The 27,946-nt window shown below is 36.3% G+C and overlaps 1 protein-coding gene across 1 annotated transcript in view; it reads right to left on the reverse strand.

Moving 5' to 3' along the window:
• LOC121473678 (T-cell receptor-associated transmembrane adapter 1) overlaps positions 1–27,946 on the reverse strand; it is a 37,461-nt gene that overhangs the window by 6,282 nt on the left and 3,233 nt on the right. The window contains exons 2-5 of the mRNA XM_041726306.1: positions 16,783–16,890; positions 9,806–9,842; positions 3,379–3,440; positions 1,187–1,275 (exon numbers count right to left, since the gene is read on the reverse strand). Coding sequence (XP_041582240.1) covers positions 1,187–1,275; positions 3,379–3,440; positions 9,806–9,842; positions 16,783–16,890 — 296 coding nt within the window. The remainder of the gene's footprint in view (positions 1–1,186; positions 1,276–3,378; positions 3,441–9,805; positions 9,843–16,782; positions 16,891–27,946) is intronic.

Raw genomic sequence — 27,946 nt, forward strand, 5'->3', positions numbered from 1 at the left:
TAAAAACTTCAAGAATTCTGATTTTTTGGTGGACTCATATAAAGGAAAAGAGAAAAATTCTATCCTAATGGAACTTTTCGAGATGTGACCCATGTTAGGGAGGAGAATATTTTTTGTAAGACAGAACTAAGTTTAGCTTCTCTTTCTACTTAGTACTTGAGTGCATTAGGGCAAGTTTTTCATCCTTCTCAGGTCTCTGTCAAATGGAAGAAATAATGCTGTTTCCTTCATAAAACTCTAAGACAATAATACATGTAAAGCAATACGACAAGTCCTGACACAAATGACTGCAGAGGAAATGCTGGCTGGCCCTGTGACTGTTTTGAGGGGTAGCAAGAGAACACGTAATTGAAGGGACAAGATCTTTTAACTGAAATGTATAACATTTCAGGAGCGTGTAGATGAAGAATTGTGCATGGCTTCTGATGATGTCAGTGCTATGTCTGAGGATGTTGAACTGATTTTGGTAGGAAAAGGAAAAACTATTTCTTCTTGAGTTTTTATATGTTTCCACTTACATTTATATCCTATTTAACCCTACACGAGTCATGTGAAAATCTCTTGCCATTAGCCCACAGCCATAGAGCTGTGTTAAAATTTACACTCATTTGCCTTATAAAATAAAAGTATGCTCTTTTATATCCAGCTAATTTATCTTTTAACTGAAGCATTTTCTCTTTCACCCACCCCACTCTCTCCCATTCTCTCTCTCTGTCTCTCTTTCTCTCCTCCATTTCTATCACTCTCCCTCATTCTCTAAGGCACAACTTTCTCTTTCTCTCCTTCCCTCTCCCCTCCTCCCCCTGTCCCCATAAATTCCTAGCATCTAGGTCTTATGAGCATTATATACATGTCACCTTTTATGTTTATTTTTGTGAGTTACATAATTTTTTTCAACCTGAAAGAAAAAAGCTTAATTGGTTAATAATAGCATCCAGTTGTTTCCTTCAGTCTATTGCCTTTGTAATGGTACACAATTTTGACTTTTTGAGTGTGGTAAACTGTACTGTTTATTTGCCTTTGAGGTTCCCTTTAGAGCTCAGGTCCCAGAACTTGACAATATTTGGCCTGTAAAATCGCAGGCTTCAGATGTGAATCAGAATGTGCTGCTCTTATATTCTTGAAACATGCAGCTGTGCTGTGATCTAGGCTGAGCTTGACCCCTAATACAGACAATAAAACTCACCTGTGTAGGCAGGGTGGCTCCTTGCAGTTCATTTGTACATCTCTCTGGTCGGGCTTTCATTTGTTCATAGCAATTTTCATCCACTGGTTCTTGGAGATGAAACGATCATGATTTACAATGGAAAAATGAAAAATGCTGGCACAAATAAAAATACATGACCCCAAAAACACAGCTGTAAATATGAAGCCCCCAAGGGTCTTTCAACTTGTATTTTTTGTGGAGATGCAAAAGAAAAAAAAAAGGATGCACAAACAATTTTATGCATATCAGAATGTGAAGAAGTCTTTTGACCCACAGCATCACTTGGGATAAAGACTAGATCATATTAGTTTATGCCATTGCAGGATATAACAGGCTCATCTCAAGCTTCCACTGGATGTTACAGAGATCCCATGTGTTCTTTTCTATTTAGGTATGATTGCAAGTGATGCAGGGGGCCACAGCATAGTGTGCATGCACTGATGATTGCAATTTGGTCATTTTTTCCATGAGTAAGAAATTTTATTCAGAGGTATATAAACACTTATGTCCTATTTTTGAAAAAGAATGTTTAGATTATATTTTTTGTCTCAGAAATCAGTGATAGCACAGCCAGGCTGTTTTGAGGGTCTAGAGCTCTGTAATGCTGATCCTAATTACTTAGAGTTTTTGTGCAGTGTCTGATACCCAGAAGATAAGCAGACATTTTATCCCATAGGGACATGCTTATTATATCATCCTTCCCTTCCCTCCGCCTCCCCCCTGCCCCAGATATGCCTGTTTGAAAGGGAGAAGAAAGAGAGAAAGTGACTTGTAGGATGGCCAGTCCACTTGGCAGAAATGTGGATTGCACTAACTTGATCCATAGAAAAAAGATATATTTACTGCAATGCAAGTTATCTTATAATCAATCATTCAACCCTTTCTGAAAAGCAACACAGAGGAGTGATGTTTCTTGAAGCATCATCCATGGGAAACATGCATTAGATTCACCTGGAGATTTGTCAACTAGCAAATTCCTAAATCCTATTCCTAAACACTACTAAATCAAAATCTGTGGGGTGGCACCTGTGCTGCCTTAGATATGGAAATTGCAGATATGGTGCGTGTTGCACCACCAGAGTAGGTAAGAATTAAACTCTCAAATATTACAGGTGGATATGAGGATTATACAACGTGGAACAGAAGAGCAAGTTATTTTTAATAGGTTAGTCTTAAGAAATAGTTTTGATTTCTCAGAGTATACAGATTAGAAGACACTTTACAAAGAAAGGAAAGACAAAGATTTAAATACATTTTTAAAATTAAATAAAATTTAAATCCTTTAATGGTCTCACATTCCTCATTTTAGGAGAATTGCATAAACAGAGATTTAGATAGTTTTGATTTCATATACAGAGATTCAGATAATTAGTTCATTCCTAGAAATTTCTGTTAACCCCCAATTCATGAATTAAGTGAAATGCTTGCAGGGCAAGGATGGGGTTAAATGCTAGTGGTTAAAAAAAAAAAAAAGATAGATAGATAGATAGATAGATAGATAAATAAATAAATAAATAAATAAATGCTAGCAGTTACCCTCACAGCTTCTCTCATCAGAAATCTGGGATCAGATCATGGAATTTAGTGGCATTTTGTTTTGGGGTGGTTGGAATGTTTCAAATAATAAGGGATGCTGGGAATTGAAAAGTACTTGTTACCTAAGAACAAAAAATGTATAGCCTAGTCAGTGTGATTTAGCTCTTCTCTTTCCCCACTTGCCATCAATGTAGCCCTAGGTTCTCTACTTAACATGAGCAGCTAAAACCAGAGAAGCCAGTGAACATGCTTGTTGTTCCAGATTATTCACTGTAGATTTGCTTTTATAGACAGAACACAAAGCTCTGTTTCCTTGAGCCATTTTCTGTCCTAGAAATAGCTTTATTTCATAGAATTGTGTATGTCAAAATTCAAGGTAATAGTCTTCCTGTATTCACATTTCTACTACAGTAAGATGAAGAGACTATAGAAAAACAGGATATTGCAACACAATTGATATATGCAGCTTTAGAAATATATACTAAATAATATGCTAAACATTATTGAATCTATGGTTACCATTGGGATATTTAAATGTGATTGCAACCAAAAATAAGCCACCTCAAATGCTGTGGAAAGGAGGGGAGGGATATTAATTTATAAATAAATACAGTTTCTAGAAAAGTAAAACTTACCTGGGACCATGTCATCTAAGTTACCATAAATTGGTGTGTCTTCAACATAATACTCCTCCTCCCTATAATAATGAAAAGCAATTGATCTTGTTAGAACCCACTTTACACATAATTCTTAATTCCTCAGCTAAATTCTATATGTGATAGCATGTTCTTGTTTAACCCCCGCCAACCAAGGTAGATATGTTATGTGCGAGTGATTGGATGCAATGAATGTTCACGAATGCCTATATGCACGTGTGTGTATATATTTTTGACCTTTCAGGAAATAATAATAGCAAATGCTTACTCAGCACTTAATGTTTGTCAGATGCATTTTATATTTTCATTTATTCCATTCTAACAACAATCCAACCAGACAGGCACCATTGCATCCCATTTTATAGATAAGTCATTTAAGGCACAGAAAAGTCATATAATCTGAAGGTCAGAAGACTAGTAAGTGGCAGAGCTGGGACTAGAACCTAGGTTATCTGTGCTCTTAACTGTACGTTGCACTGCCAGTTTACTTGCCCTGTGTATCACTATGAATAATCCCCTAAAGCTATGTTTACTAAGTAAATACTAATTGAGAATGATGCTTAAAAAAATAAGAGGCCAAAGAAATACTGTAGACTCAGCTTGACTGATACAGTAAAATGATTGATCACCTATTACATCCATGTGGTGTGCTAAATATTTTTTATATATTATCCCAAAGTCCTGGGGAAATTCTGCAAAAATATTATTTCCCATTTTATAGATGGGAAGTCTGAGAGTCAGAAAAATAGATTAACATATTTTCCCTAGCCTTATGTGTAATGTCAGCAATAAGTACCAATTCTGAAAGCTTTTCTTTATGCCAGTGCTCACTCAACCCTCAGAACAACTCTGAGATCCACCCTCCTCCCCCACCCCCTATGTTTTTTAAATCCCTACTGTGTATATAAGGAATTTGCAACTCCAAGAGTTAAATTGTCCGAAGACAAAGATAGTAACTAGCAGTGCTAGGATTGTAATGCTAGTCTGGTCCAAAAGCCCTGAATACTATTTGCTCTTGATGTTTGATTAAATTTCCTTACAGCTTCATCTGAGAAATCCTTTTAGGATTAGCCTAGACATCCTATCATTGTCACCAGACAACAACAATGGCCCTGGTGACCAGCTTTCACGATGACAGGCTGGGAACAGAGGAACATATCAGGCTGCGAGAGTGGCATTTCATAAAATAGTAGCAACTGCTTTAACTTTGAGATTACATATCATCAAGAACTGGAGGGAATTGCATGAAAAGAAAAAAAGAACACTTATCTCAAGGCATATTTTACTCCCTATGCTTCTGAAAGAAGACACAGTATATGTAAATAGTAAGTAGGTGTCTTTAAAAAAACAGATCAAATGATACTTGTATGAAATGGCTTGAAAAGTCCAGATGCTGGCATGTATATCTCTCATCTGATAACAAAGGAACTCATCTGTAACCTTTCTTTCCATCAGTAATTCAATACAGCTTAATATTGGGATATGGAGTAGTCCCTGTTCATGGTTTTTCACCGGCTGCACAGAGAATATAATAGCAAAAGGTGAAGAATTTTTAATAAGACAATCCATCCATTTTCCTAGCTCACACAGATAGCAGATACAACCTGCAAATGATAAATCATGTCCAAAAAATGAATATCATTTCATTCCCTATGAATGAAAATAAGATGTGATTTATAATGCAGTGCCCTGTGTCTGCAGGCAGGTCTCAAATGATTAATCATCCCGAATAAACTATTATAAAGGAACAGTTGCCTAACCAACAAATTAAAAAACATATTTTTACTTAGCAATGCCAAATAGCTCCAGCCTATTTCAAATATCTAATAAACTTTAAGCACAAATGTTTGTTAGTGTTTTATGTGGAAGATCAATTACTATTAAAAATAGATTAATAAATAAGCCCATATCCCAGAGGCCAGTGCAGCGCTCTGAACATGGCCTGCTGACCAATAAGCACATTTATTGATACTCCAAAATTTAAAATAATATTGATTGTATTTTTTGCTAGGGTCCAACTTTTTCTACTTTCATGTATTTTTTCTTAGTCCGTATTTTTAAAGTTTTAATATCACCATTATTTTTATTGTTAAATCCTCTTAGAAAAATGCTTAAATACTGTATTATCCAAGTAGATTAAATAAGTAAATTTTAAAAAAAAGTAAATTCAATTTTTAAAAAATCATTACTTCTATCTGAATGACTTTGGACACAAATTCTCTGAGTTTCAATTTCCTCATTTATAAAACAAGTTTATTAAACTATTTAATCACTATTGTTCTTTTCAGCTCTGAAATTCTATGATATAATTGTAGGGTTACAATACCCAAAGAAAAATTAAAGATATTTCTGTAAAACTAAATAAAGCTATTTTAAGGGGCTGGGAAATAGATTGAGGAAAGAGAAAACTTAGGGGTCTATCAGAAATTGGTTTGGTAAGTGTTATTTTGATTTGCTTAATAGGTGCTTAAACTGGCAGATATGTGCTTGGGCTCCATTCATGTATAAATGTTATACATTTAAACACATTTAAATGTTATTTAAAGCCATAAGAAAAGGTAAAACTACTGTATACAATGAGTATAGATAGAGAAGAGGTTCATTAGATGAGCCCTGGTACTCTAATGTCAAAGGTTCAGGAACCAGCAAAGGACAAAGAGCCACTGGTGAGGAGGAAAACTATAGATGAGAGGACCTGGCCTGGAGAAGTGTTTCAAGAAGTAGACAGTGTCAATATGTCAAACTCTACAGATGGACTACATACAAAGACACTAAGATTTGGCCATGGGGATTTCATTGGCGACCTTGATGAGGGCTGAGCTGGTGGATTATTGAAAGCAAAAAAACTGAGTAGAGTAGGTTAAAGAAAAAAGAGAAGAGGAGAAGCCAGCTAATATGGACAGAATGTAGATGGAACTTTCATGTTTTGCTGTAAAGCATACAGAGCAATGCAGAGGTAACTGTAGGCAATCTAGTACCAAGAGAGCTCTTCTTCTCTCCTTCCTGCCTGCCTTCCTTCCTTCCTTCCTTCCTTCCTTCCTTCCTTCCTTCCTTTTATGAAACAATACTGTTATATACCAACGAGAATAATACAAAAGGGATAGAAAAAGCAATGATTCAGGAGAGAAAAAGGAAGGTTGCTGGAGGGACACGTTATTGAGTGCATGCTCACTGAATTTTTGCTTTCTTTGGCAGGGACCATGCCATGGGTGTAGGTATCTTGAACTTGAGGTAAGAGGACTAAATATAGACCCCTGGTCCTGGGGTAGGGTATGAACCTTGGTACTGGCTTGGATGGTTGGAGACTAAGAAGTGAATCCAGTGGCATTCCCTGTGAGGGTGATGATTAATGTACTCTCAGAGCTATGCTATCTAATGCTAAACTTTTATTCTCTTGATTAGTGCTCCAATTTTTTTCTAATATATCCACTTCTTTGTGATGTCAATTAAACACAAGGTACTTATATTGCCAGTGCTTTGGAGCACTTAAAAAAAGGGGTGGGGGTGGGTCTTTTGCCAAAGCTTTGGGGAACGGAAACTGGAAAGGTCAGCCAGCATGAAGAATTCTAATGATATGGGGAAAGACACGTAGAGCAGTGACACAGAGATAGGGGTGACAAAAAAGACAATTGAGAATAAGGTTTTTGAAACCTATCTGTACTTCTCAAGGATTCTTAAGAAGGAATACTTGAAGGGACTGGGCTACTTGCAGTCACATAGGGGTGGAGGTTGGCTTATGGTTATTTGTACATTAAAACAAGTAAACAGAAGGCTGGAAATCTTGGGGTTATTTTGGTTACAAGCATGGCAGTGATCACAATAAGGGCCTTATCCGCACAACCACTTGCAAGTCTCAGATGTCTAGGAAGGCTCCCAGTTCTCTCATCATAAATGTCCTCAACCTTGAGAATGGGTGAGGAGGACAGCTAAGACCAAAAGGCAGGTTCAGGGCTAGGTTAGTGTGTTTAGTAAAGAGGGGAAGTGAAAGGAGCTTGCAGAGTCCCAGAAATCTAAGAAATCATCTTGAGGTAGGAGAATGGCTGAGACGAGATATGTTTCATCAGAAAAGCACTTTTCAGTACCACCCAGGAGCAGACCATGCAAAAGCTGCTGGGAATCTTCCCTGAGGTTTTTGAGAGAGACTCTGAAACTGAGGAGTCATGATAAATTTCAAGTAGTTGTAAACCTGAACTGATTTTCTAAATTAGGGGATAAATATAAAGCAAATGGGCTGGAATTTTCTTAGACCTTAATTTTCATCTGATAAAGCAGTATTTTTTTCAATCACCTATGCTTTATAAGGAAAGTATTACCTTATAATGTGTATTTTTCAGATGATAGAACTGAAGTTCACCGATGCTTATTTTGCTAAGACTACACAAGCCTCGTAATCACAAGAGTCTGATTAAAATCCAGAATTGTCTAGATCTTAAATCTATGATATTCTCACTGTATTAGCCTCCTAACACAGATCAAAAGACCAGAATTGTGTAGAATGAGGTTTTAAAGGAAAAATAAAGTGGCCCCAGGTAAATACCAGGAATTGTATACCTGAGTTTCTGTTACATATAGATGCTACATTGTTCTTAAAGTGATCACAATTTTTGAACTACTAGTGCAGGAAGGACAAGGATTTAGGGAAGCAGGAAGGTAAGATCAGAGAAACAAATTTCTTTCCCCTCTAGCATGGCTTCCTACCCAAACCAATGTTGGTAGAGACAGGGTGCAATGGGGAGCCTTAGCCTCAAACCACCCAAGAACTGAGAAGCATCTCCAATTTTTTTTCTTCTACCTAAGAAATATAGCCTTTATTTCCACTTGCTGTTTTAATGTTGAAGTTTTAATGGCTGGAAATAGTTTTACATTTGTTTGTTTCCTGAAGCCTCCATGTCCTTCCTATAAAGGTGATTTGGGCTCCCAAACTACATAATCAGAAATCGACAAGCTGTGAAGTACATACATAATTAACATGCCCACCACTTATTATAGATAAAATCTGCATTGTGTATTCAAATTATGCCTAAATTGAGATTTATTACAATAGATAATAGATTATTAAATCCACAAGGGACAATCTGCATTTTTCCATCTTTGCAACTCTTGTCTAGCACAACTCCTATTTGTTGAACAAATATTTATTGAATAAATGAATGAATGAGTGTTATAAAAGAACCAACCTCTTTTTCACACTTGCCCTATGGGTAAGAGCCTGGTTACTTTGAGGTGGGTATTTTACCAATTTTTCGTTCTAACTCTTACCATCTCAATCCAAGAGTACCAACCCAATCTTTAGCAGAATGATCAAATCACTAGACTTTCTATCACATTGCATCTTAATTGCCTTTCAAATGACAAATGTCAAATCAATTGTCCAAGAGATTAACTTCCATGTGGAAAATCCATATAGGGTTTTCTTTGTCATGATGTTTGTTGTTACCAACTCTGCAAATACTCTTGATATGAGATAAGGCACTGAAAATTATCTCCTGTTATAGAATCCCATGTTAAATCGTAAAAATAAAGATTTTCTTTTTTGTGTGAATCTGCCTACAGCCTACATCCTGCATCTGTCAGAGATATTTCTACATGGAGAAAAATTCTAAAAAGACCTTTTAGAGGCTAACAGCTTATAATCTTACCTACCCAGTGAGAAAGCTCTGTGTTTGTGAAAGACCTTTCTGCTTTTCAGTCTACCATTTCAGAAAGGTCTTGAAGAGTCCTGTAGGAAATTCTCTATATTTAGATGTTTTTTTTTATCCTAAAGGAGAAATCTCCAATTTAATAACACATTTGGGTCAGAATATACTGTACAAGAAAATGAAAATTCTTTGCTATGATTTACACCTTAAACCCATTGGGAAAAAAAAAAGAATCATACAAATTTCTCTGCAATTAAGCCAACAGGTATTAAAGAGAATCCATTATATCTGTAACCATATATTATTTTAGGGTTAATTTATCACATTTCCCCCATTGATTGACATTACTCTTAAAAACAGCACACCGCAGAGCACTTTTATCTAAGTATATATGTCTTAAATTTTATTAGATATTGCCAGATTTCTTCTCCAGCCTGGTTTCTTAAGAGCCCCCCAATTCCATATATAATTAGACTGCATTCTTACAATTTGGGCTAAATCCATCTGAAATTGACAGGAATTCTGTAGATACCAGATTAGGATCTCATTTTGTCCCTTAGCCAGTTCTCTTATTGACAAAGGATAAGTAAGTAACCAAGGAAGATAATAGTATAGCTTTTGATCTTCAGATAGGAGTAAAAGTGAATAAAATTCATTTCATTTTATTTTTACCCAAATATGACATTGCCGAGCCAAACCTATAAGCAATATAGAATCTGTTACTTCCCCTTATTAGTTGAGAGTCATATAACTTATTTTCTACTTACCTGGGAATATAGTCTTCAGAGTAACTGTACATTTTATCTGAAAGATATTAAAAATAGACAAATTAAAAGAAATTTTGACATACATTTGTTAAATCTTCTAGAGAATTGTGAAGTTGGTGAGGGTAGCTTAGCCTCAGTGTCAGTTCATATCTTTTTTTTTTTTTTTTTTTTTTTTTTTTTTCAGTTCATATCTTAAATCAAGACACTTGGCCACCACAACCAAGGTCCTCTGCTTTGGGCCAATCGTATATATTCTTTCTTGGTAATTTGAGATTGAAATACAGTGCAGCTTGGAGGTAATGTAGGGCCCAGATGTGTTGCCATTTTATGCAAGGGAAACAGCAAACTATGAACATGGGGACCTCTACCCATGCCTTTCCTGTGGGGCAGCCCATCATGAGTGGACCATACTGTCCTTTCTGCCTTCACGTTTCATGAAACACCTCTGCCTCCTTCTGACAAATTTCCGTCTTTGCCCTTGCTGATTTGAATAAGCTTTTCTTCCTTACCCAAAACAAGCAAATGAAAACAATGACACACACACACACACACACAAAACCTAGAAGACTTATTTATTTATTTTTGAAGTGTCTGTTAACACTTCATGTTATGTGAACAGCAACATAAAAATTATGTTCAGGAAGTTTCTCTGGTTGTGATTCTATCTCACCCACATGGTGCAAATAGAAGGAGAAAGAAGATTATATGGAGAAGAGATCAGGAAAAAGCTGGGTATACAGTCTAAAGTAATCAAAACATAGAGTGACTTAGAAGAAACAGTATACTGGTCTGCAGTAACAATACTGACCAGGGATCTGAGGTAAGATCATAAAACCATGAAAAAAATTCCGAACCCGGGTGCCTGGGTTGCTCAGTGGACTAAGTGTCTGCCTTAGGCTCAGGTCTCAGGGTCCTGGGACAGAGCCCCATGTCAGGCTCCTGCTTAGCCAGGGACTTGCTTCTCCCTCTCCTTGTTCATGCTTTCTCTCTCTCTCGCTCTCTCTCAAATAAATAAATAAAATCTTAAAAAAAAAAATTTCGTACCAAGTCTCAGAAAGTAACCCGCTGTTGAACCTTGAAGGTGGTGGTTCAAAGGCAAATAAAAGAAAATATTCTTGTTTCAAATTAAATATATGTATTTAAACTTGAAAAATTATTTTTAAGAATTTTTTGGTGAACAGTAATAGATTCATAATGAATTATTGAGGGAAATTTAGAAATTAAATTTAGTTTTAATAAGATCAATGAAGAAGTCTTTATTATCTGTTCATCAATAAATGTTCTTAGATATTGAATGGATATGTATACTATGACATTTATTATATTTTGACTGGGTATTAGTCAACGTGGAATTGAATAGAAAAATTTTGCAAAAGCTATTTCTATAAAAATGAGGCCCATTATTATCTAAGTCTCTGGAAATAAGACAGAGAAAATAGTAACCAAAGATGATCTTTCAGTTTTAACATATAAAAAATACCGTGTTTAGCAAAAATATTCCAAATGACTGAATAAGTCACCAAACAACTAGAAAGATTATATTTAGTTAGATTTATATGTGATGAAGTTGAAGTATTCTCCAGAAGGGTCATTAAATGTTAGAGAAACAGTATTGGAACAAACTATTAAAATCATCATATTGGAGGATAAAATGGACATGTCCCATGTCAGTGTATTTGGAAGAATTAAAATATATATATAAGAATTTAGTGAAATCTTAGCCTGATGTATTATGGGAAAAATTCAGGATGAGAGATGAAAAGACTTTGGATTTGGTTAGCAGCTCTTCATGCATTTGCCATGTGACAATATGCAAAGGAAACTCTGATTCTCACTTTATCCATAAAATAGAGATAATAATGCCTGTAGCATATGCAAAGATAGGGAAGATAAATGAGATAATTTTTGTTAAAAACATTTTAGAAAACGACAAGATTGATTTCAATATTATACCTTCTAAATCCAATCATATTGTCAGTCACAATTTAATTGTGCTGATTTGAATAGAGTCTCTTCATTAAATGGATTAGCTGAAAACAAGCTGATATAATTAAAATGCTATTTACAAGATTTATAAATAAAGCTTGATTTGTAATGAAATGACCAAATCTCCCTTCTGGCAAGAGGATTGTCACCAAATGAGTGTGAAAAGAAAAGATAAAAATTAAACAAAGAATTTGAAAACAAAAATAATGACATGACTTAGAATAAGAAAAAATAGGCACAGAGTCAAATATTTCCCCACACAGACTAATATTTTTAAAAAAATAGTATGGATTTTCCAGTGAGAAGTGCTTGGAGTATGAATGTTGGTGCCTGGAAGGTATGTGTATGTGTAAAAGGATAGCTTTATGGAAAGAAAATGTTGTTGGATATATTATCAGTAAAGAGAAGCAAAACAAGGTTTGGACCAAAAAGCTTTGTGGGAGGAAAAGGAAGCAGAAGCAACTCTATGAAGGATATGATATAATGATGTGATGCTTATCTGGAAGGAAAAGAAACAAACAATGTAAGGAAGAAAATAAGTATTGGGTAAATGACATTGTCCATGCAGACTAATCATATATTTTTAAAAGATTTTATTTATTTATTCATGAGAGACACACAGAGAGAAGCAGAGACATAGGCAGAGGGAGGGGAGGCTCCCTCCCCTGCAGGGAGCCTAATGTGCGGCTTGATCCCAGGACCCCAAGATCACACCCTGAGCCAAAGGCAGACACTCAACTGCTGAGGCACCCAGGTGCCCCTCGGACCATATTGAAGAAGCACCCTGAAAGGATCTTGAAAAGAGTTCAAGGTCCTCTTAGAATTTAAGTGTGTCATCTGAAGCTGGATGATGTGTACTCCTGTGGTCTTAGTAATTTCTTTCTCATAGTAAGATGTGTGGTAGCATAGGATTTCTTTAAATGGGGGAGTGCTAATCAAAAGTTTTCAAGGTTGGAGCCAAGGAGAATGGTCAGCCAGGCTCAGGCTCCTGAAGACTGCTCTGTCATGAAGGCTTATAAGCTTATTTAAAATAAATGGCATGAAAAAACAAAAAAAATAAAATAAAATAAAATGGCATGACTTAAAAGCTGGCTAATGATCTCAGTGATATTTAGCAAAATAAAAAGCAGTTTTTATATTGCTATGAAGCAGTTACGTTTGCAAGATTCTGTGTTGAGAAGAGCTGGGTGAGTTTTTACAATCCTCCCTGTGATTCAGACACAGTCTCCTTGCGGTCAGGTTCATGGTTGAGAGCGTGTAAGCAAACATTTCCTTTTATGTTTTCTCCTTTATAGTGTTTACCCTTCCGTGTGCAATACATAACAACAAGAAACAACAGCACACGGCTTAGACTCCATAATAACATTTTTGGATACATTCTTCATGTGAAAATGTGAAAAAGGTGCCATAATTTTCTAGGGAGTGGGAGATACACTGATAGGACTTTGATGTATGAGCAAACCATGCACTTACTTATCCTTCTTCTCGCAACAGAGAAGAAAGGTTGGATAAAGAAAATGTTTTGGATTCAAAGGAGGACACCGCTAATACATTCCTAGCAGAAAAAGAAATAAATATAATCCTCCTAAAGAACAAAGAATCACCTAAAAAACGTAAAGTTTATTTTGGGGAAAGGGAAAACTACATTACAAAGCCTCTAGCCAGCTCTGCTGCAGAAAACATCAAGGAGAGGCTTATCATGTCTATCTGATTGAATGTGTAGATATTGCATTGTTGCTGGAATGGAGATTTTCTTTGGTAAGCTGTTTAATACATCAGCAAAACTTACTCTCCGACTGTTCGCCATAGGTGGAGTCATCTCTTGCAAGTTCCTTAGCCACAAAGAATAGCACAAAGATGCAAAAATAAAAAGTTCCAGGAGGCCAGATACAGGGGCACTGCGTTTGCAGACCAAGCGGCAGAAAAGCTGGCTAATAAATAGAATTGAATCTCCTCTGTCTGGTCTGTCTAGGAGAAACAAAGCCCAGAGGAGCCTTTAGTGGGACTGGAAAGAAGTCAGCTTGCAGAGCTTTTCCCAGAGCCACCTGGAACCTCTGCGTGAGACAGACAGTGCTGTTTGCTCCTGTGGACTCGCAAGGGTGGCAGTCATTGCTGATGCTTGGGGAAAGGGTCAGGAGAAGCTGGGGCACTTGGGAGAGGGCTGCAGGGAGAAGAGGAGGAGGGAGGGGAACAATGGGCCTTTGGGCATCAATGAGCATGGCTAATCTTGCTAATAAAATGCAAGATGCAGGGTTGTGTGCTCACCCAGGGAGGGCAAGTTATGGCTCAAATAAAATAAGTTGCAGTAGGCGAATGGTTAGAACCAATCCTCTGAAAGCCTACGGAGAACTCTCTAAAATGCACCTGTATATGACTTAAATGGACACAGCAGTTGTTGCTAAAAATTCAGGTTGTTGCATAGACATGTTAAATGATACGGAGATGGGGCAGGAAGTGACCTGGAAGCTGGAAGGGACCTAGAGAACACAGAGATGGTGGGAGCAGGGAGGAGCCAGAGGAGCTAAGGTTCCCTGAAATACCCGACACTAAAATTAAATGAGATAAGATGTAGTCATAGCAAGCCCTTAACAAATACTTGTGGGAGGGGGGTGGGAAGCAGCAGGACCACCAAGAAGGGTGGGGGTGGGGGCTGTGCCATGTGCAGGACTCACCCCCTCAGTCCCCAGAACTGTGCTAAAGGATCTACAGAATTCTCGTGAGAACCCTGTGGTCTAGATGGTCTTTTTTCACATTTTGTAGACAAGGAAACTTGTCAACAAGGCAACTATGAGAAGATATGTCTCTTATACAAGAGATCTCCCAGGTAAATATTGAAAGCAGGGTTCTAGTTCATGACAGGTTGACTTCAAAAGCCATGATGTTAAAAACAAATTGAGAGAAGTGAAATTGATTTTTAAAAATACAGCAATGAATGTAATTTACCATTTCTTGCTTTTAAAAAAAGTGATTTCCCAACATCCTGCTTTTAGACAAAGTAATTTATGGCATGCCTGAGGCAGTTAGGGTTTTGTACAATTGAAATGAAAAAAGAATTAGTTTTTTTTTTTAAAGAAAAACCCTAACTTCCTTCCTTCTTCCCTTCTTTCCTTCCATCTTTCTTTACTTAAAAAGTTAGTCTACTGTCTTAGTAGTGGTCAACTAAATATTATAAGAATACAACTCCCAAAGGAGTTCATATGGTGGCAAATGGTATGAATACAGATAAAAAAATTTCCAATGTACAAACTACCAAAAAAGAGAACTGAAAAGGTCACCACTTGTTCCCTGACCCCACAAAGATCTCTGGAGGACTGCCACTGGAATCTACAGAAGGGTGAAGTACTAGTTCACATGGTTCTTCTTGTCCTGGCTTCCATTTTAAATTATTTCACCTATATAGCTCTTGATTCACCTTTTTCCTTTTTTCTTTTTAAAAAATTTTATTTATTTATTTGAGAGAGAGAGAGAAAGCATGAGCAGAGTGGGAGGGGCAGAGGCAGAGGGAGAAACAGACTCCCCACTGAGCAGGGAGCCCTATGTGGTGCTCAATCCCAGGACCCCAGGATCATGACCTGAGTCAAAGGCGGATTCTTAACCCACTGAGCAGCCCAGGCTGCCCTCAATTCACTTTTTTCTAATTCAAGGGACACTATTATCTGCGTTCATAAAATATCTTAATGGAGAAATTAGAATATAGTCATTTTAAGCTATTATATAAAGAATGCTACTACTCTTAGCTCACATTTTTCTGTGGTAGAAGCTTTTTTCAAAGGTATTAGATCATGGGTCATTCATGCATCTGGCTTATGAAATTTGTTTGAGAAAACATTTGATTTAAAAAAGAATTACTGAAATCCTTGCTAATGAAAAAGCATTGCCTGCCTGCATTTCAGGCATAGAAATGATATAATAGAGATCCTAAAACAGTGTTGGTTTTTCTGGCCAAGGACATTTGGTCAACAATGTAAAAGCAGCATGTGCTAGTGGAAACCATTCTGGGCAGAGAATTAGATAGGGCCCTTATCCTTGACTTTGCTATGAGTAGATGTGTGACCTCAGCTATGCCACTTCACTTTCTAGTGTCTCATATTTTTTGAGAGGTATAACAGTAACATTTTCTTCATATTTTATATTTGTGTTATCAACACTGAAGAAGACATTCCTAAAAGGACCAAGGACTGTCCCCAGAATCTGACCCTTGTTCTAAATTAGCTTCATGCCTAAGGCAATTTTATTAACTTGGTTTTATTTCTTTTCATCTGTTAAAATGCACCAACATTTTCTTTTCTATTCATTATTACCACTGAAATGTCAGCTAGACTTTCATATCCATCCAACCATCCATCCATCCCCCCACCTCCCCCAACACACTTGTGATGAATGCCAATAGCGCACAAAGATCGTGCCAATTGCCGGGCATTGCACTATTTCAATCGTGTCCATGAGGGTGAAAGCCAAGAGGTTAAAACTGCTGACCAGCTTGTTGAAAGGGAAAGCCAACCTCAGGAGTGTTAGATAATAAGCCTGTGGGTCAGCCTTCTCCGATCCTGATCCAGGATCCTACTGTGCTGCTGTACTTTGGAGGCTCTAACTGAATGAAGCTGAGGGGTTTGAGCAGACTGTGGAAGATTGACGAGCTAGTTTTCACTCTTCCCATAGTGTATCAGTGAGAACTTTTATGGCTGCTGCAGAATAGGCTACAATTTCATGAGCTGTTGAGTTGGAGGAGGAAAACCACATCTTATCAAGACAATTCCTTCCTCCTCTATATCTTAAGGCAGAGATAAAGCCGAGATTGGGAGTCTGTCTATATTCTAATATGATTGCATTTTTAAATTAGGAGAAGGGTGGAAAAAATATCAAATAGATTTCCTACAGATAAAAATATTCTATTGCATGACATTTCATAAAAGTGTCTTTTTCTATAGGTTTTCCAGTGACTTTTTTCCATTCAAGCTGGTCCTATCTGGCTATTTCTCAAAATGTCTTACCTTGTCGCTGCTTTTCCACATAGTGGGAAATATTGAAGATCAGTGATACAACCAGAGCTAATCCCAAAAAGGCTAGAATTATCCAGACATAAAAGCATTCAGAGCTTCCTGGAAAAAAACAAACAGACATACGTATATAAAATAGCTGCTTACCAATTTGTTTTGAATTAGGTATTCCCACAGTTAAAACCATAGTATTTATTCATAATGAAGAACAAATCCTCTGCCAAGAAATTAATTACCAGTGACAGACAAAGGATTCTTACAGATTTCAAATGGGTATTGGTGATAAGTCCCTGCATTCAGCATGGACAAAAGGAAGCAAATTTCCCACATTCTCAGTGTTGATGAAATGAAAGACATTTTCAGTCTAACTGCTAAAATTCAACAACTGGTGACTGATTATAAAAACTTTGGTTCAAAATTAAGAGCATCCAAATTATCCAGAATCATAATTTGCCACACTTTTCCCCTTTCTTTAGTCATCAGATATAGTTATACATACTTTCATTATTTATGGGTAACCACCTATCCCTATCTATAAATCCCAGGAGTATAGGATACTGTGTGTTGTGATAAAACAGTAATTCTGGCATCATAGTAACCTAGTTTTGTCAAGACTGGCCACAGGGTATTTTCCTCATACGATTTAGAGACCTGTGAATGGGTATTGGAAAACCAATTATGCTTTTCTTTACCCTTGTGAAGAGATTTTTTTTTTATTTCTGAGCCCTAAGGGGGTTTTGTGGGATAGTGCCTGTCAGTTGCCCTTGATTATTTATGGCAAGTTTTACATGTATATGAGTGATTTCTAAGATAATAACCTTGATTTTTATATATAAGTATATGTGTATTATATATAATACATATATAAAAAATACAGTATATTTGTATATAAATATATTGACTTTATGCATAATACATGATATGTATATGTGTATACATTAGTCTATACCACATATCATAAATATACTAAATAAACATTACATATTATGATATACTTATACATAACATATATTTATATTACATATATATGATATATAATATATATTATTTCTTTATATAAATATATTTTATATCTGTATATATTATAGTTTCATATATTTATATATATATAAATTAGACTAATCGTCTTAGTAGTCAAAGACTCATGTGAATGCTGACCCCAGAAAAGTAACTTATGATTCTATAACGCTATATATTTATGTATTCAACTGATACCAGACATCTCTTCTGTGTGAGGAATGGGTCCCTATTTGGGAATCAAAAGTAAAGAAATGGGAATCTTTGCCTTCAAGGAACTATTTGGTTGGGGACGCAGATGTGTAAACACAATCAGAAGTCCTATGTGACTGTAGCTGCAGCAGAGCTTATATTCCTTCATGGTCTCAGCTTCCTACATGACTGCCCCAAATCAGACATCATCCTCAGCTCTTTCAAAGAAATCTAAATAGCATAGTATTAGATACAATAAACAGAACAGGCAAATCCTTAATGGGAGGGAAATTAGTTTTGCTTCCCTATTCTGTCTTTAAATCAGCAAGTAAAGAATCCCTAGACTGAAATGTTCTTTGTGTGGCTCTCTTTTACCTATTTTTTATATCTCAAATTTGATGTTTGAATTGTTAATTTTTTTTTGAGTACTTATTGACATTGCAGTGTGTTTGTTGAACTGCTCTCAGTGGTCCTGTTAGAGGAGGTCGTTCTTTTCTGTCTCTCTCTTTCTTCCTTTCTTGACATCATTTATTTTTAAATGAATATAGTTAGGCATCTAGATGACTAAATATATAAAATAGATATGCATTTGTGATATAGATGTACCTATATGCATATAATTTGAATATTGCTTATTTATATATTCTTTGCTTTTGTTTGAACTAGCCTGTGGCTCTTTAAACACCAACAAATCTGTCTACTGCCTCTTTAATTCTGTACTATGTTATTTAGATGTTCAAAATACTGTAAACTCCACAGGAAATAGAATGATTAATGCCTTCTGCTCTGCAGTGCCAGACATACCATACATGATTTAGAAAGATTTTAAAGAATTAGTTAATAAATGGGAAAAGTTAACTGATTATGGTAGTGAAATGTATGGTTTTATTTTCTTTAAGGAAATTTTTATGTCTCATAAAGAAAATTGAGAAGATTTGAATAGTCTTTAATCCTCCAATAGACCCACTAATTAATGTGGTTAAAAACACTAAGCTTTGGAAGGGACTTATTTATCCATCATGAACATAATCTCATACTTACAAGAATTCTATAACATAGTAATCATTAACTACTTAAAATATACTAGAAATTCTAGGTATTGCGTGGTACTGCCTATATTCCTAGAACCGTTTCTTTGACTTTTGACCACAAGTGCCTGCTTGAGTATAAATTTTAAAAATTCTAGCAATAACAAAATCTAGAATAACATGTGAGATTCTCTATTAAAGCATAAATGGGTCACTAACATTTTACTAATTAGCCTTTTTAAAAAGACTTACCAGTGTGTCTGGGGGATTTTTACCATGTTATTGTGTTATTTTTAGTGGCAGCATGGAATTACACAGTATGGCTGTAATATAATTCATCTACCCACCTCTCTAAAATGGACATTTTGATTTTTTAAAATGTTTTCTCTTACAAACAATAATGCAACACACTTCATTGGACAGGCATCTTGGGCATATGTGGGCTTATCTGCAGAAAGAGGCTCCTCGGAATACAATTGCTGGATCAAAGGAAATTTTTAAAGCATGCTTTCGAAGAGAGCTTGTTCCCCACCTCCCATTGATAACAGTCCTTTTCAGGTAGTTAATGTAACTATAATTGTGAACAAATGGGGCCAGCAAGCTGTCTCTTTGCCAGATGGGTCTCAGTTTCCCTCGCTACTATCACAACACAAAGGTATTCATTTTCTGCTTTCTATGACCAAATTAATGGTTAAATCAATGAATCCTGTTATTAAAGACTTCTTTTCTTCTTCGTGTATAATCACTTAAAGACCCACAGTCTAGATGCAGTTCTAGGTTCTTCCACATTTTAAAACTATTTGAGGACATATATTTGCTTTGGAAGGGACTTATTTATCCAGAAAATATAGAGGACGCTATATTTTCTATGGGATAGATCACAATTATCAATTCAGGATATTCAGTCTGTCAAGTAGACTCTAATCACTTACCGTATTTGGTGACAAAGAAATGAACTTTAGTTGCTACACAGAGGCCAAACATGTTATATATATGTCATCCATGTTCAATATTAAAAGCAATTAGTAAACTCAGACAAGCAAAAACAGAAAAGCTAAGACTCAACCATAATCCTATGATGAAGAGACAATCACTGTGAACACCTTCATTCATATACTTCCAGTCATTTGTCTTTGTGTAGAAATTGTTATGGACAAAGACATAATATTCAATTATTGACTATACTATTACCTATTTTTCACTCCAATAATTTATAGTGTGTTTCTTTTCCTGTAAATAAAATATGCTTTCATATCTGTTAGCTGCCAGATATTCCATTGAATGAATTTTCCATAATTTATTTAAACAATCCCTTATTGTTAGGCCTTTAAGTTGCTTGTGATTTTTACTTATATAAGCACTGTTGTGATGAATATCTATAGCTAAAGCTAAATACATCCAACCTTAATTTTTTTTAACATAAAAATTCTTAACTTGCTAGATTGAAGGACATACACATCTTAAAGGATTTTAATATAATGATGGCCCAGGTTTCAAAACACAATACTAAGCAGACCCTTTTCGGGTCAGTCTGGCCTCTGTCCCTGTTGTTTCAGCTGGCCCTGATGTTATGTGCATAGCTATTTTGGTTCATCCACACTACATCAACTGCCATTCCTGGCAGCTACTATCTTTCCACACACTGTCTCATATAGTCCCCTCCTTTGTGGTTTTTCGGGGAAGTTGTTCTTTTGTCTTTTTTCTGGATGTGGGTCCTTCATGAGGAGGTGCTTGCTCCTATCTCTAACCTAAGCATAGTGACTGTAGAGGGTGAGTTGCTTTGTTTCAAATGAAGCATTTGATAGATATATTAATGATTTACCTTTGGCCAAATTGGGTGACTTGTAATCTTGTTTGAAATTAGTCAAATTCTAATTTTCTTTCCTTTCCATGAACTATTTCCACAAAATGTTACTTTAGATTTCCTATCTTTTAGGACCTGTTTGTTATGCCTGCGCAATAATATACCATGTTCCAATCACTCTGAAGCACTTAGGTTTCTCAATAGATACCATACTTACCACTTCATGCCCCTATGTCTCGGTATGTTTGCCCCTTTCCCTTAAGTGCCTTTCCCCTTACCCATTTGACAAATTACTAGTCATTCTTCAGGACTACCTTTTCTTTGAAGCATTCACTCTATGCTACCTATCTACCCCAAGTGATATCTTTTATATCTCTCTATAGTTCAATGAATATTGAGGTAATATTTATCATTTATATATTTATAGGGCATCATTTATATATTAAAATCTCTCTCCGCTTGGCTGTGAACTTATCAAAGAATGGAAAGGTCATATTCATGTTGGTCTTCATGCCTCCATATCCTTGTTGTACCTATTTTTGTGGAGATTGAGATTTATAGAAGAGTGTTCCTCACTAATAAGATGCTCAATAAATGTTAGCTATTATTTTTTCATTGTATTTGAGCATGGCCAATATACAGTGTTACATAAGTTTCAGATGTACAACTTTTCTATATATTATGCTATGCTCACAAGTGTAGCTACCATCTGTGTCCGTACAACACTATTACAAATCCCACTGACAGTATTTTCTGTACCTTTTATTCCCATGGCTTATTCAATATATTTCTGGAAACTATTGTGTGTTTTTTTAAAGATTTTATTTATTCATGAGAGTCACAGAGAGAGGCAGAGACACAGGCAGAAGGAGAAGGAGGCTCCATGCAGGGAGCCCTATGTGGGACTCGATCTCAGTACTCCGGGATCATGCCCTAAGCCAAAGGCAGACATTCAACTGCTGATCCACCCAGGTGTCCCTAGAAACTATTGTTATCCTAATTCTCATATTACTACCAGTAAGACTCCTATTTTTATTTCTGCAACCTATTTAGCACAAAGTACATTCTTACTAAACATGTGTTAACTGACTAAATAAAAGACAAGTGGAGTAAAGATGGGCAATGTAATGACCAGGGCCAACAGCAAGGTTCTGAGCAAGTATGGGGCCTAAGCACACTCACAACCTTGGAGAGACAAGTTGAAGATTCTATTACATTTGTCTCTGGTACTATTGAGAAAAGACCTATCTCCCAGCAGCTGGAAAGAGATCTCTGTGAGAAGGAGGGTAGCACATTAGGCCACTGTAATCTTGGTGAAAGTGCTCATCAACAACATCCTAAATCTTTCTGTCCTGAATCCGTATTTACCAAAAACCCTATAGACTATTTTATTTTTTCCAGGAAACTTGATACAAGGAATTGGTGCTAACAGCTAGTCAACTGATTAAATTTATGGGGTATCCACCACTAGAAATATAAAATTTTATTTTCTTGTTTAAAGGGAACCCTCTTACACTGTTGGTGGGAATGTGAACTGGTGCAGCCACTCTGGAAAACTGTGTGAGGTTCCTCAAAGAGTTAAAAATAGACCTGCCCTACGACCCAGCAATTGCACTGTTGGGGATTTACCCCAAAGATTCAGATGCAATGAAACGTCGGGACACCTGCACCCCGATGTTTCTATCAGCAATGGCCACAATAGCCAAACTGTGGAAGGAGCCTCGGTGTCCATCGAAAGATGAATGGATAAAGAAGATGTGGTTTATGTATACAATGGAATATTACTCAGCAATTAGAAACGACAAATACCCACCATTTGCTTCAACGTGGATGGAACTGGAGGATATTATGCTGAGTGAAATAAGTCAATCGGAGAAGGGCAAACAGTGTATGTTCTCATTCATTTGGGGAATATGAATAATAGTGAAAGGGAATATAAAGGAAGGGAGAAGAAATGTTGGGAAATATCAGGAAGGGAGACAGAACATAAAGACTCCTAACTCGGGGAAACGAACTAGGGGTGGTGGAAGGGGAGGAGGGCGGGGGGTGGGGGTGAATGGGTGACGGGCACTGAAGTGGACACTTGACGGGATGAGCACTGGGTGTTTTTCTGTATGTTGGTAAATTGAACACCAATAAAAATTAATTAAAATAAATAAATAAATAAAAATCAGTCTTTGGGAGTTTGGTTAGGGTCAATGAAATCTCTGGGAAAAAAGAATTTAGAAAACACCACTAGTTGAGGTAAGCAGTCTGAGCCAGCCAGATACAACCCTAGGAAATATATGCCTGCATAAAACTGGAATGTTAATGACATAAGAGTCAGGGTAAGAAGAAATAATCTCTTCACAAAATGCACAATAGCTTTCAGAGGCATGAAATGGGATGTGCTTTCAATCTCTTCAACTTTTCCTTGAAGACTAATGTTTCCATTTTTACTTATTAAATACACAAGCTCCTACTATGAAAAGACACAAATAAGGGTTTCCTGTATACTGATAACATGGTTATCATAAATCAAGAGTGGCCTCATGAAATAGTTGTTCTGTCTGGTTATTATTAGAGGAAGAATGGACAAAATGTAACTGCTTAACATTCAAATTGTTTTAGACAATATCCATTATTATTTTTTCAGCCTAGTAAATATATACCATAACATAGTATAATATAATATAGCTTATGTAAGAACATATCACAACTAATTTTTTATAGAGCTGATGAGAAAGTTGCTTTGTTTGCATTTGATAGATATATTAATGATTTCCTTTTGGCCAAATTGGGTGACTTGTAATCTTATGTCAGAAATAGTCAAATCTACTTTTTCCAAAGACATACAGATGGCTAACAGACACATAAAAAGATGCTCAACATCACTTATCATCAGGGAAATACAAGTCAAAACTATAATGAGATACCACCTCACACCTCTCAGAATAGCTAAAATTAACAGTACAGAAAACAGCAGCTATTGGGGAGGATATGGAGAAAAGGGAGCCCTCTTGCACTGCTGGTGGGAATGCAAACTAGTGCAGCCACTCTAGAAAACAACGTGGAGTTTTCTCAAAAAGTTAAAAATAGAACTACCCTACCATCCAGCAATTGCACTACTAGGTATTCACCCAAAGGAAATAAAAATACTAATCTGAAGGATACATGCACCGTGATGTTTATAGAAGCATCATAAACAATAGCCAAATTATGGAAAGAGCCCAAATGTCCATTTACTGATGAATGGATAAAGAAGATGTTGTGTATACACATATACACACAATGGAATATTACTCAGTCATCAGAAAGAATTAAATCTTGCCATTCTCAATGACATGTTTGGAGCTAGACAGTATATGCTAAGTGAAATAAGTCAGAGAAAGAAAATATCCTATGATTTCACTCATATGTATAATTTAAGAAATAAAACAGATGAGCATAGGGAACAAAAGAGAGGCAAGTCATAGAAAACTGAAGGTGGCTGGAGGGAGGTTGGGGGGCGGATTAAATGGATGATGGGCATTAAGAAGGTCACTTGTGATAAGCACTAGGTGTTGTATTTTACATGATAAATCGCTAAACTACTCCTGAAACTAATATTACAATACATGTTAACTAACTGAAATTTAAATAAAAACTTGAAAAAAAGAAAAACAGTTTACTTCAGAAAATTTGTAATTGGAAAAAAAAAAAAAGTCCTGTCTAGAATTATTGCATCAAATACAAAGGCATATACTTTGGAACCTTGATCATTCACCCATGCACATGCTGAAAGGATGTAAAACTGATTTTGGAAGGAAATTTTCACCCTGCCTATAGGTTCTCCCAAGATCTACTTCTTTTTTTTTTTTTAAGATTTTTATTTATTTATTCATGAGAGAGAGAGAGAGAGAAAGAGAGAGAGAGAGAGAGAGAGAGAAGAGAGGCAGAGACACAGGCAGAGGGAGAAGCAGGCTCCATGCAGGGAGCCTGATGTGGGACTCAATCCTGGGACTCCAGGATCAGGCTCTGGGCTGAAGGCAGACGCTAAACCGCTGAGCCACCCAGGGAGTCTCCCAAGATCTGCTTCTAAAGGGAGATAGAACTGGCTTCGATAGCTTCCTATTCTGGGACATGTCCCAGTTAATGTTCCTAAAATGTTTTAAGAGAATATCAAAGCTGTTTCCATTTCAGCTGACAATCTGCCCTAAAATGTCAACAAAATATTGAACTTCAGGTTGTAGTCAGAAAATAAAAATTAAAACACTTTGTTGTTCTTTTTGTTCTCTTCCATTTTGTACAGTTTCTGCCTATGTTATCAGGGCAAAATTAATTTTGATTTAAGGAAAAGAACCAATTGTGTGAAACTTGCTATTGAATTCATTAATTATAATGATTCTATGGACTAGAAGATATTGTTTAATGTATCACTTGGCATCTTAGGTAGAAGAAGCTGGGAATCTCAAGAACTGGCACATTTTCATTCTTATATAGTTCATGTGATTATTACCATTGGCCATCTGTCTGTATTTATGTATCATTTCATACACAATCTATCTTAAGCAAATCTATGGGGTTATGGTATACCCATTTTTGTGGCCTAATCATATCCCTCCCTCCTTATTTTCCTTTGTCTTGATCTATTTGGTTATCTTTTATACTGTACTATATACTTCAATGTACTTTGAATACCTCTTTTTCTGTGGGAGGGGAAAGAAAGCAAATACATACATAAAAAAGAAAAATAGATCTCTAGAACTTATCCTTGAGAGAACTAACAATTTACTTCATACTTAGTAGGGTTTTTTCCCTTTCCAGTTCTCATAGCCTCTAGTATTTAGTATAGATTCAATAAATAGTTGTGGTTTGGGTAAATAAAATAGAACACTGTATAAAAAGGTATACTTCAAGGCAAAACCCCTCATCTTATCTTTATAATTACACTGACTCTAGCTATAATATACCCTACCATTTGTGCAAAATTGTATTTCAATTAGAAGTTTCCCTTTATCCTTTTCAATTAAAAGGAGCACTGAAAAAGTTGTATCAGCCCATTAATTGGGACAAGAAGATAATTTGCTCTCAACTACAGAGTAACAATCAAATCAATGTCATGAGCCTACATTTTGCATAAAGGTCTTAAGGAAAGTCCTAGAAATTTTTGTGAAATATGTTAGCAACAGTAAGGCAAGAACTTAGACCACACTGTACATTCTCCTAGGGCTCGGTTTTGTCATTTACTGTAATGATAAATTTGTTTCACATAATCAACTGGAGGTTTTTGAAAACACATGCCAAATTCTAAAATATGGAGTTGGTTTAGCATGGTCTCTGGTTTTCCTCTGATTTCAGGAGTCTCCAACTCCTATCTAACCTTCTTCTGTTTTCCAAGATTCTTTTCCTTGTGTAATGTGATGTGAGCTTTAACCAGGAAGATTTTCATTTAGAAGCTTTATATTTCATGACATTCTGGATGGCTTTCATAATTTTTTTAAAAGGATTTTACTTTTAAGTAATCTCTATACCCAATGTGGGGCTCAACCTCATGACCCTGAGATCGAGAGTCACATGCTCCACCAACTGAGCCAGCCAGGGGCCTCAGCTTTCATAATTTTTTGATTGCCAACAATAAATGCCTCCATATGCAAAAAAAAATTTGCATTTAGCTACTATGTACTAAATGTATTGACTAAGTAGCTAAATGGTGGAGATTTTCAACCTGAATGGCAGATCTATGTAAATGCTCACATGCCCATGCACACACATACCTTCACATCTTCCTTCACCCAGTTGTGTTCCATATGCAGTATGATTCTCTCCAGACCCATGTGGGTATCCATTCAGTGTAGAGAATGCTTCTTATAATATTAGATGCACCAAGTGCTCAAGAATTCTTGCCCAACAAATGCCATCTTTAGTATCATTATTCCATAATTGTAAATAATTCCCTTTAAAAAACTTTTATCAAAAAGAAAAACTTTTATCAATTTAAAAAGAGCTCCCACACAATTGGAATTTAGTTCTTTACACTGTTAAAAAGCCAAAGGCCTCAGGAAGTTATTAGTGAGACCATGACAGCTAGGAAAAGCATGATTTAAGTTTCTATCTAGCTTTCAATTGCCGGGGGCTAATCGGCTAATCGTTGTAGCTTTGATTACAAGAACTCTGACTCCTTTAAAGCCAACAGTAGTTGGCAGGCACTGTATCTGGAATTCACACTTGCATGTGCTCTGGAGGGAAACTCAGCTGAGCAAATGTATTGTTTTTCTGCCGGCAGGTTTGATTCATATAGAAGCCTTTGCATAACTAACAATGGAAAAGCAATACATAAATGCCTTGTTTTTCCCTCAGGGAGTCTGTAACTGAGACAACTGTGTAAGTTTATAGTATATGGAATATGGTCTTTCATGATTGTTTCTCTTCCTTGGCTTATAAATTCTGTCAGAGTGGTGACCATCTCCTTGTTGCCTTCCACAAATATGTGCATCCACTTTAGGCACACTGGAAAGTTCAAAGAAAAAGTTCTGCTATAACCATCCCTATGGATCCTATGAGTAACAAGAATTTTTCTTACTGTGATGATGGTTTGGTGTGGCACTAGGTGCATCCTTGATGACTCTTTGTGGTACGTTGTCAGTATTCTCACAGCCCCCCACTCCACCACTACCCATCCCCATTACCCCACCAAGAAAAGCCATTAGAGTCATAGATGGAAGCGCAGGAAGGGATTCTCAAATCCACTCCCAGGCTTTTGAGTCAATAAAATGTTGTTTTTAATGCAACATTGAAATCTGTCAACCTTAAATGAGTGTCTGTTATGAACAGAGGGTCATTTGAGAAATGGATGGTGATGGGGAGTGGGACAATAAGCAATACAGGGCATTGGCATGTCTGCTTCAAAGTGCACAGGCAGATTGAGTGTAGTCACTTACTCGCCCTGTGACTTTTTGAACCTCACTAAGCCAATTGTAAAGTTGGAGTTCAGATCCCCATCTGTGTGACACCAAGGTCCCTCTTTCTAGTACATCATGATTGCTCTTAACCAACACTTACTGAATTTGTTTTTTATTTTTTAGATTTTATTTATTTATTCATGAGAGAGAGAGAGAAAGAGAGAGAGAGAGAGAGGCAGAGACACAAGCAGAGGGAG

Source organism: Vulpes lagopus, chromosome 1 (genome assembly GCF_018345385.1).
Source record: "Vulpes lagopus strain Blue_001 chromosome 1, ASM1834538v1, whole genome shotgun sequence".
NCBI classification, from domain to species: Eukaryota; Metazoa; Chordata; class Mammalia; order Carnivora; family Canidae; genus Vulpes; species Vulpes lagopus.